This window comes from Cylas formicarius, unplaced genomic scaffold, assembly GCF_029955315.1.
Source record: "Cylas formicarius isolate icCylForm1 unplaced genomic scaffold, icCylForm1.1 PGA_scaffold_5__7_contigs__length_24384050, whole genome shotgun sequence".
In the NCBI taxonomy this organism is placed as follows: domain Eukaryota; kingdom Metazoa; phylum Arthropoda; class Insecta; order Coleoptera; family Brentidae; genus Cylas; species Cylas formicarius.
In genome coordinates this window covers 10,181,668-10,196,261 of record NW_026844341.1, presented here as the reverse complement: position 1 = coordinate 10,196,261, position 14,594 = coordinate 10,181,668, and the positions used below count along the sequence as shown (strand labels likewise).

Genomic DNA, 14,594 nt, shown 5'->3' with positions numbered 1-14,594 from the left:
AAATTTTATGATCCATAGAAAAATAGTTACCAATCAGTAACGTTTTTTTTTATTAAATACTTTTTAATAAATAATTATAATTATTATATATAATAGGGGAGAGTGGAGGGCCAGAAGCTTCGCCAAAATTTGGGTAAATTTGGCTAAAGTTTAAAAGCCACAAAAAATAATAAAAAGCTTAAGTGAACCGCCTTGCCCCACCTTCCTCTATTATTATTGTTATTATTATTAATATTTGGCTGACCATTTTAATTTTGCCGAGTGCCGAATTGGGCGAGTGCACAACAAGCACGCAGGTGATTGTTCTCGAAAAAGGTAAACAAGAAGTAGACACTTGCTTCGCGCATAAATTATTACGGTACCTTAACGGGACTTGCGGTACGGCTTACGGGAAGCTTTCAAGCACTCGCTCCAAAGGAAACAGCTACGCAAGCGACATCGGATCGCCGTCACCTTAATTATGAGTATGAATATTTAAACATCTCTAAAACGATTACGTCAAATGCACACAATTAACCGGCAAATAATGAAAAGCGTATAAATTTCATCTGGTGAAGGTCGTCTGGTATCTTGAATCGGCCAGAATATACAGTAGGTTACATGGGGAATGCGCACGGGGCAGTTTAATTTCGTTAATTATTGGTCGCATTCAGCGGACGTAGCAAAGCGCCCCCGATTGCGATCGTTGTGGAGTGGACGCCATTTTTAGTGACGAGTTTATTTTGTGCTAGGTAGCAGTAGCGAAGCGTTCAGTACTGGCAAAATTTGGTCTTGAAAGAGGTGAATTTGATGAAGGTGCATTGGACAGTGATGGGGAGTATGAAATTCCAGCATAATAAATGTATTTTATTTGTTATTATTTATATTATTATTAGTATTTGCAATATTTGCAAAAAAAAATTTTTTTAGGGCCCCAAAGGGAAAGTTTTCTGGAAAACTCCTAGAGTTTTCGAAGATCGTATCAAGGTATGTCTTTTTTCAAACAAATGGTAATCTTTTTTAAGCACAAATTCCACTCAGATATGTAATTTTAAGTTATTTGCAGACCGTATTTTCATCAAACTGAAGAAATATTGGATAGGAAATGGAGAAACCTGAAAAACGCCTACACAGACATCAAAGGCAATATAGGGAAAACTGGAATTTACTAGGAATATTATCACCAGTTTGATCAAATACACAGGGAGGACAAAACAGTTAACCTCAACCTAATAACACCGACAGCAGTTCCTGTTATAAGGAAAAAAGCCCCTTGCAGAAAATAAGAAAGATCCACCCCCTATCCCGGTGACTCCGCAGATGGAATCCAATCCAATCAAAGCAACACCTGTATCCACCCCGTAGATTAAGTTTGAACAATTTTTTTATAGTTATAATTAAAAAAATTAAAAGCTTATAATAACAGATATAATTCAAGACCAGGGAGTCAAAGAGTGGAATGTTTTATCTACGAAGAAGGCTGGCAAATATCGACAAAGCTCGAGTACAATAAATTAACCTCTTACAAAACGCCATTGAAAGAAGCCAGAACAACCAGTAGGAAAGAAATAAAATTTTGCACTTATTATGCGAATTACAAAAAAAAAGAGTAATAATTCAAAAGTACATTTTATTTGTTATAAAAGCATATTTGCTATTTGGTTCCTCTCCCCATTTCCACCCTCATCTGCAATATCTACTTCCAGGTGTGCTGCTCCGAAACGTGCTAGATGTTGTGGTAAATTCTAAAATAGACCTCCTTTAATAAGTTTACAAATGTAGGCCTCGAAAATATTCTAAGAATAAGTTCACTTCATAAAGTCTTCGTAACACTTATGATTTTTTGGTATTGGAAACCTACCACTTTCATTATCCTTAAATATTCGAATTGGTTCGAAAGATGTTTGAACACCCAAGCAAAAATAAGACCCCATAACCTCTATATATATGTACCCAATTGCAACCGCTACTTCTCGGGAGCGCTTTGCTACATCCGCGGAACGCGACCATTGTTTTTTTGCTCCTTGTTCGCTTTTTTTTTTCTGAATAAACTTCTACGGAACAAAAATGTTAACTGGAAATTGATTGGTTTTAAAAAGTTAAGAAATGATTAATGATTAACACGATTAACATCCCGTGAATAGTAATATAATTGATGATAATAATGTGAGTTACGTTGGCGAAGTAGAACTAAAACACACATTAACCCAGATCTAAAGTTTTGTTTCCAAATTGGTCGGAATAGAATAAAACGGACAATTCTTTCAGAACAACCAAATTTAGACCTATACTATGTTTCTTAATGCGACACAAACGTTATATTGAAAAATTGATATTCATTGTAATGTTTCCGATAAATTCCGTATTTCACATCGCGAATCGTTAATAAATTTGACTCAAACTAGTTTGCATACCACACCAGTTCCGGGTTGTTTAGAATAATGAATGTAATAATAATTATATAATTATATAGAAGTAAGAATAATATGAAAATAGAGAAATTATAATAAATATTCTTATTTAACAAATTTAATAATAATAATAATAACAGTCTTTATTAAGAATTGAGATACAATACAGTATACAATATTAAAATCTCAAATTACGAAGTCTAGCTGACTAAGTCAGTTAACATTAATCAAACACAATTAATCTATATAATATACACCTTTTGGACAATACAATTTATAACAAGAGAACCCGTAGTAAAGAAAAATAAAATATAAACAAATGAAAAAGAAAGTAAGTAATTATAGAAATACTTATGTGATTAATTAAAAGACGAAAAACCCAATCAGCACTTTATTTATCTAATAACACGCCTTTAACGTTCTTTCGAGCAATTTTAAAGATAAGGCTTAGATTAAGTTTTTGCCGTATTATAGGTAAACCCTCGCTCGTAAAGAGCAGATCTGTGTTCAGACACAGTTAGCGTGATCTATCTAATAAAAAACAAACCAATCAAAAAATAAGCAAACTTTTATAAACTGTCTACAAGAACAAAAGTGGGAGGATGTAATTATGACAGAAACGGATGATGTCAATCGAGAGTGGAACGCTTTTATGAATCTTTTCTCTACACTGTTTGATCAATGCTTTCCTAAAAAAAACAATAAGAAACGCTAGTGGTGTAAAATCATATAAACAGGAATACAGAGTTGTTAAGCGAAAATATGATAACCTTTTCAAAACTGCACGACCTCAGGCATATGACATTAAGCTAAAGCTTTCTGATAATAAAACCAAATGCATGTGGTCAATATGCAATGAGATTTTGGGTAGAAACAGTTTAGGGGCTGACATTGGTATGAGTGGGGATCCTAATCAAATTTCAAATGATTTTAATGAATATGTGATGAACGTTGTATCTGAATTATTGGAAAACCTAAAATATCCCTTAATTCACAGTCCATGGTAACACCAGATGAAATCTGTCATTTTGCTCGACAGATTAAAAATAAACATAGTAGTGGAATAGACGAGATTCCAACCAGTATAATAAAAATTTCTGTGCCGCATGTTAGTAAGGTGTTGTGCCTTTTGAATAATGAATCCTTTGCAAATGGCGTTTTCCCAGGCAACTTAAGACAGCTTTAATAAAACCGCTCTATAAAAAGGGAGATCCACAAAGAATTACAAATTACAGACCAATTAGCCTTTTGCCTGGGTTTTCTAAAATATTTAAGATGGCTATGTGCAAAAGGGTCTTATAGTTTTTTAATAAATATAAAATGTTCAACAATCATCAGCATGGTTATGTAGCTAATTAATCAACAGAAACCGCTATATTTCAATTTATAAAAACAATTTTAAAACACTTGGAGGGCGAAAGAATAGCTTTAGGTACGTGCTTAGATCTTTCTAGAGCATGCGACAGACAGGGAGTTATTGCTCAATAAATTGGATCTATACGGTGTAAGAGGTAATGTTCTAAAATTGCTTGAATCATACTTAATAGGAAGGAAACAACAAGTAAGAATAAGCCAAAATGGCAGTAGTTATTTTTCGGATATTAAGCAATATAGTCTGGGCCTAGCACAAGGTAGTATTCTTGGTCCACAGTCAGAAGAAGAGAGCATAATATGCTATGCGGATGATATCAACCTGCTTGTAGGTGGAATTAATCTCAATGAGGTAATAATAAAAATAAAAATAAATAAAGGCAACGATATTTTTACAAGGGCTTCGAGAGAGAAAACGAATTTAATTATGTTTAAAACTAAATGACGTAGAGTTGAAATACCATTAGGAATAATAGGAAAATATTAGTATTATAAATAGCACTAATTTCTTAGGTTTACAAATTGACGAATTTCTTGATTGGTCTGAACATATTAATCATCTGCTAAATAAATTAAATTCAATTTGTTATGGAATCAGAGTCGTTGCAATTTATATGAATAAGGAAACTTTAAAAATTATATACTTTGCAAACTTTCAGTCGCACATGAGGTATGGAATTATATTTTGGGGGGGGGGGGGGGGTAGTGGTTAACTACAGAAAATTTTCGTGGTTCAAAAGAGGACTCTTCGCACTGTTAAAAAAATGTAATTTAGGGAGAGATATGCTTTATATATTTATGAAGCATTGATATTCTTTTTTAAAAATCGAAAGGACAGATATTTCATAGATATAATACCAGAACCTTAAATATAAATTATCCAATTCACCGTTTAACCTTAACTAGAAGGAGTCCTTATTACGTGTCCCTGAGATTGTATAATAAATTACCAAATGAGGTAAAAACAATTGCAAATCTAAAAATCTTTAAATACACAATAAAAAAGTTATTGATATGTATTGATAAATATTTGTTTAATTAATGTAATTGAAATTTGTAACAATATATAGTGCTTTTTCCTTTTTTGACGCCAATTTCCTGTGTGGTTGGTATATTATTTTTAGGTAATGTATTTATGACACAATGTGAAATAAAGTTGATTATTATTAATTACATTATGGGTTTCATAGCGAAAAACTGGTTTATCTTTTAAACAGGGCGGCCTAGATGCCTTTAAGATTTTATCTATTAACACAGTGAATAGGTATTCAAATAAATTGCCTATTCTCAACCACTTCAACAACTTAATTTTAGAGGACACGTGGTCATATTTCCTTAAACCATATACAAACCTCCAACAGTTGTTTCGTATTTTTTTAACGATTTTTTATGGACGACCAAGGAGTGTTAAACATGGGTAAAACAATACGAGGCAATGACTCACAGAATTGTTAACTTTAACTTTAAAGTTTAATATATGCTTATTGGCATGTAGAGTCTTTGATAAATTCTTTTACTTCAATTTGAAATGTGCTTACTAAATCTTAATGACGCAGCCACCGTTACTCCTAAGTTTTTAGCCTTGGTAGCAAGCGACAAGGATTTCCCATTTATCTCAAGAAGCAAGTATCTTTTCAGGAAGTGCATTGCAGTTTTGGCCGCATTTAATCTTAAAGCATGTCTCGCACTATAACTAAAAATCTGCCGCAGATCAAAATTAATGTCTGCTTGGACCCCATCATAATGGAAGGATCCAAAAATATAAACATGGTGGGTATCGTCAGCTGATACCACTTCACCCACTTTCGACACATCAGCTGTCGTCCTAACAACTTGTCTTCTATTTTGCAAGTAGTTGCAAAAGAAGGCCAGTGAACCGTCAGATAGTCCAAAGTTTAGCAATTTAGCGCATCACAAACTCGAGAAACGTCGAGTAGGATTTGTATGGTTGCAAGTTTGTCATCTAAACTCTGAAAAATTCGATCCGTCACATTTAACAAAACTTTTGCAGTACTCTGTTCCGGACGGAAATCCAATTGAAAAACAGATAGAATGTCATTACTTTTAACAATTTCATAGAGCGGAAAGTAGACAACCCTCTCCAGCACCTTGCTGGAATGACACACACAACAGCTATCTTCCAGCAGGATGGAAAGTAACCATTCTCGAGGAATCAATTTACTGTGAGGGTTATATGGTTAAGAAGTATGCATAAACTAAGTTTTAGCATTAAAAGTGAAATTCTATTTACAATACAACTTTATTGGTAAATTTTAGTCATCATGTTCCAAGCAGTCCTACGAACTATAGTCGTTGGAGTCTAGAAAAATAATAAGGGGCTCTAGAGTATTTTCTAGCATGTTATCAGCTTCAAGCACATGTTCAACGTCCCTTATGTTAAATGTAGTGTTATGCCTTTTTACAAACCATTTTACTTCAAAAATACAGCGTTTAATTTGTTTAATAATTACAATAATTCTCTGCATACCGTCATGTTAACGATATTGTTATGACCATGCAGAAACAAGGTTTTCATTTGTTTAAAGCGAGAACCGTACATCGGATTGAAAAAATCAAAAAAATAAATTTCTTTGGAAACGATTGGAGATTGTAAGAATAATTATTATTCAAAGAGAAATCAGTGGCGTGCCATCAATATCTGCCAAAATAGATAGATGAAATTTCGTACGTCCGCCACTGGTGTATTTTAAAAAATTGTGGTGCACTAAAGAAGGCCTCTTGATACATACTACATGTGTGTCCATTAAAATATCTAAAGTGGTATTGCAGATATTAAAAAATATATTTTATTTTTTAAAACTTTACCACCATGTATCACAAAAGTTTTAGTACATATATTCATATGGAGTTTTCTTTTTAAGATAAACCAAACATCGCCCCCTTAATAATTGGCATTCAATTAGAAAACAACCTGTATAAGTAAGGAACAATCCCTATATGTATTGAAGACACTATATATACATCTATAATCGGAAGTATCGGAGGCAGTGCTTATATACTTTTTTACGATTTTTATCTGAAATCTTAATTTACACTTAAATTAACTATACCAACTTGGCGATTAACTAAGCAACTGGGTATTCTATTTAGCTCCCGTCGCGTACCCTCCACTGCTCTTAAAGAGAATCAGCTGACTAGGAAGCAATGCCCCCCCATAATAAACGCAATTACATAATATCCATGCAGAGGCACAGTCGACCCGCGCCCCACAATTCCACCCAAATAAGTGGGGCCGGACGATAACAGTCAACCCTCGCAACAGGTATTTAAAATTTAAATACCGCCGTAAATATCGAAGTCGTTGACCGCTGACACACCCCCCTTTTTATTTGTACGCCGCTCAGCTGGCTTCTACCCGAAACCGTTTATCATATTATTTAATCCTAGGAATCAAGAGCCACACATACCTGCAGATCTTGACTGGAGCTATCTTTGTGGGTGGCCGCCCTGATCACGCCAGCTCTCCAATTCCAATCTCTGACTTTTCCTTTGATTTTCGTGAATCCACTAGACACTGACAAAAACCGCTTGCCCACAATTTCCTCCCTGCACTTATATGCCATTGTAACAACTGTGAACTATTTTTTTTTTATTATTAACTAGAACATTATTCATTTACTCAAACTTTTGTATAATACGCGAAACGGCGAACTTGTTTTGGGCACAGAATTCAAGCACAGAACATTTGTTTCGACAAAAAACTCGCGCCAGCCAGCTAGATTATGGTACGTCCGCATCGCGTTTTAAAGATTTTCCATTCTACACACCACGGCGTAAAGCTAGAGTCGCCAAATGCACGTTTCTCGCGACGTACGAACGTCCTTCGGCTGTTTCCGTCGACGGACACGACGTTCGACCAAGAGGAGGCGACAAGCAAGAAAATATCGAAAACGGGACCATCTCCATAGCTCGGCGCGCACCGAGCCGCCTGCTTCGGCGCTGTTGCCCATTCGGACGCGGCATTATCCTAACGGACATCAGGCAGCGACAAAAATATGATTTTTTACAGTTTCCTAGTTCATTCGTACTTAAAAATTTCAAATAATTCAACATTGGTGTGGTGTGTGCGTCTTTCTAACCGCACCGGGCTATTTTTAACGTTGGAGTCGACGCGGAAATTTTCGTAATCGTCGTGAAATCTTCCGAGATGTGGCACCAATGCATTCGCCAGGGTTTGGGAGCCGATCGAGGTTAAGGGAAAGTTTTGGTTGCTGGCGCGAGTGGGCAGCACGTACCGGAGGGACGTGAGGCGCCATCTAGACGTTGACACGCCAAGTGTAGAGCGCATGCAGTTAAAGGCGAACACGCACGTCGCATTTCTTGCTAGGTTTTAAAAAGTGGCCTGTCCGACAGTACAATTTCGGAAAGGGTTAGAATATCTTAACACGATTTGAAAACCGTTTTTGTAATTTTCCAAAAATTTATAGAAATTTTTCATTGTGATTAAATGTGTATTAAATGTTGAGATATAAAGTCATTTTGAATTTTTTCAATTTTGGATCTTACGCGTGTTTTAGGTATTTTTTATTGTGTTGAAAAATTAATTTTTCCAAGAAACTTCCTCTGTAATACTTTCTACAAAACTTCTGGATTCCTCCTGCGTCGGTTTGTGCGGAGTCGAACTTGCAGACGTTTCGCCAATCAAACGTTAGCAAGTTCGACTCATCAAAAACCGACCCTGGAGGAATACAAAAGTTTTGTATTCCTGTATTTTTTTATTTTGAAAAATATGTAACAACATACTTTTTTTTCAGAAACAGGCATTTTTTTTTATTTTTATACATTTCTAAAAATATAGATTTTTTGGTTATAAAAAAATAGAACTTACTTTTTACTAATTTCAAAACACTAATATTCTTCATTCTGAATCATACATGCCTTCGTATGAAATCTTGGATAGGCAATTGATTTTACCATTTTGAAATCTGCCTAAATTTTGCTTTTTGGACTTTACACAAAATTTGTAGAATTTTCAACGGAATATTGTTGGGTTTCCAGCTGTGAGAGAATATTTAATATGGTTGATATTGCATACATACATCCAAGGCGCTATCGGTATTCAGGGATTTTAGTTTAGTTTTTATATAATAATATGCAAATTATTTCAAATATATTTGCAATATATATGCGTTCTAAAAAAAAACAGACATACAAACACAATTTTTGATTGATTCACCTAAAATTTTACAATCATTAATAACATGAACGTGTCATTTTTAATAATTAAAAACAAATACAAACCAAACTGAAGATAACATGGCCCTGTAAATGGAATTCGCTCGTCCACTGCCGCCTTTACGATCCAACCGTGAGCGAACGTTACCGACTCTGTCCGGTCTCCTTCGGTTGGTTTGACTCCCAAAGAGGGGACGCTCGAACAGAATAGGAACTTGTTGTTTTTTAACAAAAGATGGCTGCGCCAATCTGTGTACGAACGGCAACCGTGCATCGTCCTCAACGCGAATTCTGAGGTTGCACTTGTCATGTTCATCCGTCAAAGAAACTGTTTAAATTAGTAGACTCGGTGTATTGTGATTTCCACCATAAACAGGGGACAATGATCTCATCGATTATCAGTAGGATTGTAATGTAAGTTTTTTATTTTGTTGCTTTGTTTATAAGTCGGTGTAAATGCGTGGTTCTTTGTTTACGTTTTGACCGCTCACGTGTGGAATTCGTTTTCGTAGATGCGTATTTGGGATGATTCCGTTAATAGTTTCGGAATCACTTCGACTGGACGTCATATGATTTATATAGTTTTTAAAATCGGCCACAATCACTAATCAACGAACACCTTGGGTATTGAAATCGATATCGTAGCATTCTGAAAAATTCTCTCCAAATAAGGAACGGTTTCCTATTTAACTGAGAACCAACTAGTTTGCCTTCCACGGAAAGCGTGGCAATGTTTTAGCCGCAAATATTTGTTTTGCCGCAGCTGTAGATAAGGTACTAATTTCTTTACATGGTCAATTTTCCATATTGAGATTACTCAGTGTTACACGGCGGTACGAAGCGGTACTCTACCCACATAACTTTTATTTTAAGTGGTACAGATCCTACGCTCTTTTGTGGGTCATTTTTTTTCGCGGTGAATTCGGTCCGTCTCGCTTTTTAGCATGCTTTTTATGGTCAAAGCAATAAAAAGTTAGCCAATGAATCGTAATTGTAATTGTAATGTAATTTTTTTTGCTGGAAGGAGTCTTCAAAGACATTTGCACAATAGCCTGTACTCCGTTTTGCTTGAAATGCCAGTTTGCCACCATGGACAATTCCTTTTTTTTCTTGTGAGGTGATTACTAATCTTTACATTTGGTGGAAAGATATTTTACTATTACTATCTACTCCATAGTAATCTTCGAAGACATCCTTGAAACGTCATAATAGATCTTAATAATATCCGTAGACATCAGGCCATCTTTCATATACATAATAATAAATAATAAAGTAGACAAGGTTATAAGATGCTAGTAATTATTGTTGAAGATTTTAACACTTATTTCATCTTATTTCATTTTTCTGAATAGTTTTGTGGTAGGCATGTCGGCGGTTTATACTTATAATTCATTTGCTTGGGGAAAGAGCGATTTTGTTGTGTGCCTTTTTGTTGATTTTTGACCATGAAAATTTTAATTATAAAGCTGATATTATATTTCGGCGAAAAATAAGGGGTAGGGACAAAAAAGGGGATGGTAGAAATATTTTATGATGCGATAGAAGAGTATATTTTGAGTCGACGACCTTGCTAAAATTCGCATAGAGCTAAAAATTGGCAGTGACGTTAAATACACCATTATACATGAAATGTCAAAAATTCTCTTCGATTCGACTTGTGCAAAAAAATTTTTCACGGTCATTTTTCTCGAAAACGGTAAGTTTTAGGTCAGAAATATGTTATAGATCATAGAATTATCTATAAAAATTGTTCATGCACTTTTTTCTCACGACTCGCGGTTCCGACTATTAGAAAATTCATATTTTACATAATATGCACACATTTCCTCACAACCTATGAGGTAATGTACTTGGCGTATTTTTTTTAACGTGGTTTCCTTCATTAAATATACTCCACGATTTAATGAAATGAAGAAAATTTGATCAGACAGTATCCAGACAATATCAGTGTTTTCTGCTAAATGTTGTTGCAATAGATAATTGTCTACTTCTACTTCAACAATTATTTCTTCATCTTCATTTTCTTCCTCTTGCGGAATCTCTATTCGCTGTTCTAAGAAAAGGGATGCATCAAATGTCTCTTCATTGGAATCATAAATAATTTCTTCTGTTGTACTTGATTTAATATTCTTTCAAATTCTTGATAATACACATGATACAAATGCTGACAGGCCGAAGTAGATCTTGGCTGTAGACTGTACAATCCGAACTAGATTTTAGATAATTTGTAACATAGGTCGTTATTCGTCCGAACTCTCCATTTCTTTTTATATTTTTGTATCTAGCTATTATTTAGTTTCTTGCTATTTGTTCATTCTATGATTTTTTCATAATATGAAAACTTTAGATATGCTCAGAATCTCCTCCGAATCATACTTAATTTTTTGTATTTGTCTCCATTCTCCTGATTTAATTACAGACTGATAATAAATGAGTTTATATTTTAACTTCAATCCTTAATACCTTTTTATGCCCTACTGCCAACACTCTCCTAATTACAATGATTTACTAAAACCGACAAACTGGGTAACCTAAATCATTTGGTTAATTACAGCGTTTTTTTCAGGTATTTTTTATAGGCAACCACTTGGCATGAAATTTATGAGTTCCAGGGTCATATTTTCCAATGTTGTATTCATATTGAGGACAGGCTTTCTGAACTCTTTGGATTCTGGTCTCGCCTCAGTAAAATGACTTAAAACGAGACTCTCGGTTAATTTTAACTTAATAGTATGCGAATAAAACATCTTCAAATCGGCAAAGCCTTTCTGTATGGATCTCCTCTGGGATAGATTGATCTTTCATTACTACCGCTTTTAATTTTTGGCATTTTACAATAATTTCCATTTTTTCCATTTTGCATTTTTGACAAAAATTAATTGACTCGATTTGTTAGCATTTATTTTTGTTATCTGTTTATATTTATTACTATTTATAAAATTGTAACGTATTTCTAAAATTCTGTTTCAGCAGTTTCCATTAAAGTAGCTATTAATTGAAGTTGTTTGTTCTGTGTATTAACGAATAATATGTTTATTATCAGTAGCGATTTTAGCCTGCTTGCCGCCCTAGCCCCGCCATTTTTAATAGACGAAATTCTATGGATTCATATAACTGTTAAACAATACAAATAAATATTTAATAAGTGTTACCACAATAAATACTAATCATTTTTCTTAAACTATAATGTTTCGATTAATTGAAAAATATCTTCTTTTTGGCTTTTGTCCATGCAAAAATATCGACTATGTCTTCATAATCAATTTCTTGAACTTGTTTAGACAGTACGGCTAACGCATTAAGTCTGTTCTGGTCCATACTTGCGTGTAAATACGTTTTTATCCTTTTCAAGGTGGGAAAAGGTCTTTCTCCTGAACAGTTAGTGGCGGGAATACTCAAAAAAAAACCTAGTACAATGTCTACATTCAGATAAATATCTCGAATATTCCGAGAATGTAACACATTGCATACCTCTGTGCGGAATGTACATCGTCCATGTTTAATAGCTAATCAGGATACTTAGTAACTAATTCATCTGCAAAAATTTTCGAAAAAGTTTAAATTTTCGTAGGGATTAGTATAAGTACTTCCACGTCCGGCCAATTGCACGCTTAAAGTATCTAAAATTCGATAATAAACGTTGATTAGAAAATTTCTTCTCCAGATAAAGGAGTGACTCATCTGCCATCATTACGATAATAATTTTGAACTCCAGATAGTGGTTTGGCTTTTTGTTCATATTTGGAGACTTGTTTATCTCTCGTGTCTTGTAAAAATAATGCGTAAATAATGTTTCCCGGATGACAAAACAGCTTGAGAATCCTAAAACTTCTTACTGGAAGCATTAAAACGATCCAAAATAGCATTCCCAACAATGACTAGAATTGCCCTTTCTAGGTGTAATTTTTGCTGCAGCCCTCTAGCTTCAAATAGTGGGTTTTCATCCTTGTTTTCAGCAATTAATTCTAGTGCGACAATTATTTCAAGCCACTCTTTTTCTAATGGATGAATCGTGCAGACCAACGAGTTTGAGAAAGGCTTTTGACTCTTAAACTTGTGTGCTATAGTAAGTTCTCCCAGCGATATGTTGAAGTGGTAAAAAAAATTCTCGCAACGTGGAAAAAAAATCAACTGCTTCGGTTACAGATTCAGTTGCACAAGTTCCCACTAAATTTAAGGAATGAGCAGCACAAGGAACATATTCTGCTAACCAACCATTATTTTCAAGAGATTTTAACAGAACATCTTCAATATCTTCAGCCTTATGACCAGTCTTTGGGATAAATTCTAGAAATCTTCACCAGTCATGTACATATCGAAGAATAATAAGTCAGACGTAAAATCCATAATTACACCAAACTACTTAGCAGATTGCAATTCCCGAGAAATATTTTTTATATTAATTATTTATAATTTATTCGTAGATTGTTTTAGATAAATACGAGGTATTTCCAGGGTGCGTATATAATTTTAAATGCTCTGATAAAACGGATCAAATTCAGCAAAAAGGTCGACTGAACCTCAAAAAATGTCCATTATGGGGATCTCCAATTCGTTCTGAATGTCCTCTAAATGGCAGACCTCTTATCGCGAGGGATTTGATAATCGCAATTATTAGATACACAACTTTTTTTCCAGTATAAAGTTTCTTCATTGAGCTGTTTCTTTAAATGTTGGTCAACACGGCCTTGAACGACAACGAAATTTGAAATGACTAATGTGAATGTGAATGTGAATTTTCATGAACTTCAATGCGCGCTTTTGAGTTCTTCCAATCTCGAACCACTTCTACCAAATAGTAAACATAGACCACAAAACACCTATCCTTTATTTTCTGAATAGATTAACCACTCAGGACGTTTGAATTTCATCATTTTAAATATTTTTTGAATTTATAAAATTCGTTACATTATTTTGATGTAGACAGTTTGTAGTAATGATATCTCGTGTTTCTTCATTCAAATTTAATAGAAAAGAATCACTACTCAGTTGGCAGATATCAGTTCTTCATTCGCATCTGATGAAGGAAAATTTGACGGCTTCTCGTTTATATTTGTATCTTGCAATAAAGAAGGATTTAATTTTACTTGTGCTGGAATCAAAAATATTTTTCTCAATTAAAAATATATATTTTTTAAGAATCTATTAATATTTCAAATATTTACCTCTTATGGGTGTTTAGTATATAAGAATTTTTTTTTCGGAGTAACGAGGTTAGCGCCAAAATTTCCCGGCCTGACATAGATGCATAGATGCTTCTTTTAAATATATATCTTAGTAGGCTGCGAAAAAAGAATTGAAGTCTTGCATCAAATAGTTTTTTATTGACAGCATTTTAAACAAGACGTGTCCGAAAAAATGTCGCAAATAACGCAAATTGAGTATAGAGCAGTCATAAAGTTTTTGACAAAAGAAGGGTTAGCACCTAAAATTATTAAAGAAGGCTGGATGGTGTGTACGGCCAAAGTTCTCCTTCGTATTCTGTAGTGCAAGAATGGGCAGGAGTCCCTTGAATATGATTCAAGAACTGGTCGCCCAGTGGAGGTCATAACGGCAGATATTGTTGCGATTGTGGAAGAGATGGTATTGAGTGATCGACGTTTAAAGGTCAAGGAAATCTCAGAAATGACTAAGCTT

At 34.3% G+C, this 14,594-nt stretch overlaps 2 protein-coding genes across 6 annotated transcripts in view; one reads left to right on the top strand and one right to left on the bottom strand.

Moving 5' to 3' along the window:
* Positions 1 to 7,623, bottom strand: part of LOC132702553 (lysine-specific demethylase 3B) — a 547,286-nt gene extending 539,663 nt beyond the window's left edge. For both annotated transcript variants that reach the window (XM_060671261.1, XM_060671262.1), the window contains exon 1: positions 7,190 to 7,623. In XM_060671261.1, coding sequence (XP_060527244.1) covers positions 7,190 to 7,345 — 156 coding nt within the window. In that variant the 5' untranslated portion in view covers positions 7,346 to 7,623. The remainder of the gene's footprint in view (positions 1 to 7,189) is intronic.
* Positions 7,624 to 9,112: 1,489 nt separating this feature from the next.
* Positions 9,113 to 14,594, top strand: part of LOC132702550 (receptor expression-enhancing protein 1) — a 43,254-nt gene continuing 37,772 nt past the window's right edge. The window contains exon 1 of one of the 4 annotated variants that reach the window (XM_060671255.1): positions 9,113 to 9,371. In XM_060671255.1, coding sequence (XP_060527238.1) covers positions 9,340 to 9,371 — 32 coding nt within the window. In that variant the 5' untranslated portion in view covers positions 9,113 to 9,339. The remainder of the gene's footprint in view (positions 9,372 to 14,594) is intronic. The other 3 variants (XM_060671257.1, XM_060671258.1, XM_060671259.1) reach the window with 3 other exon arrangements.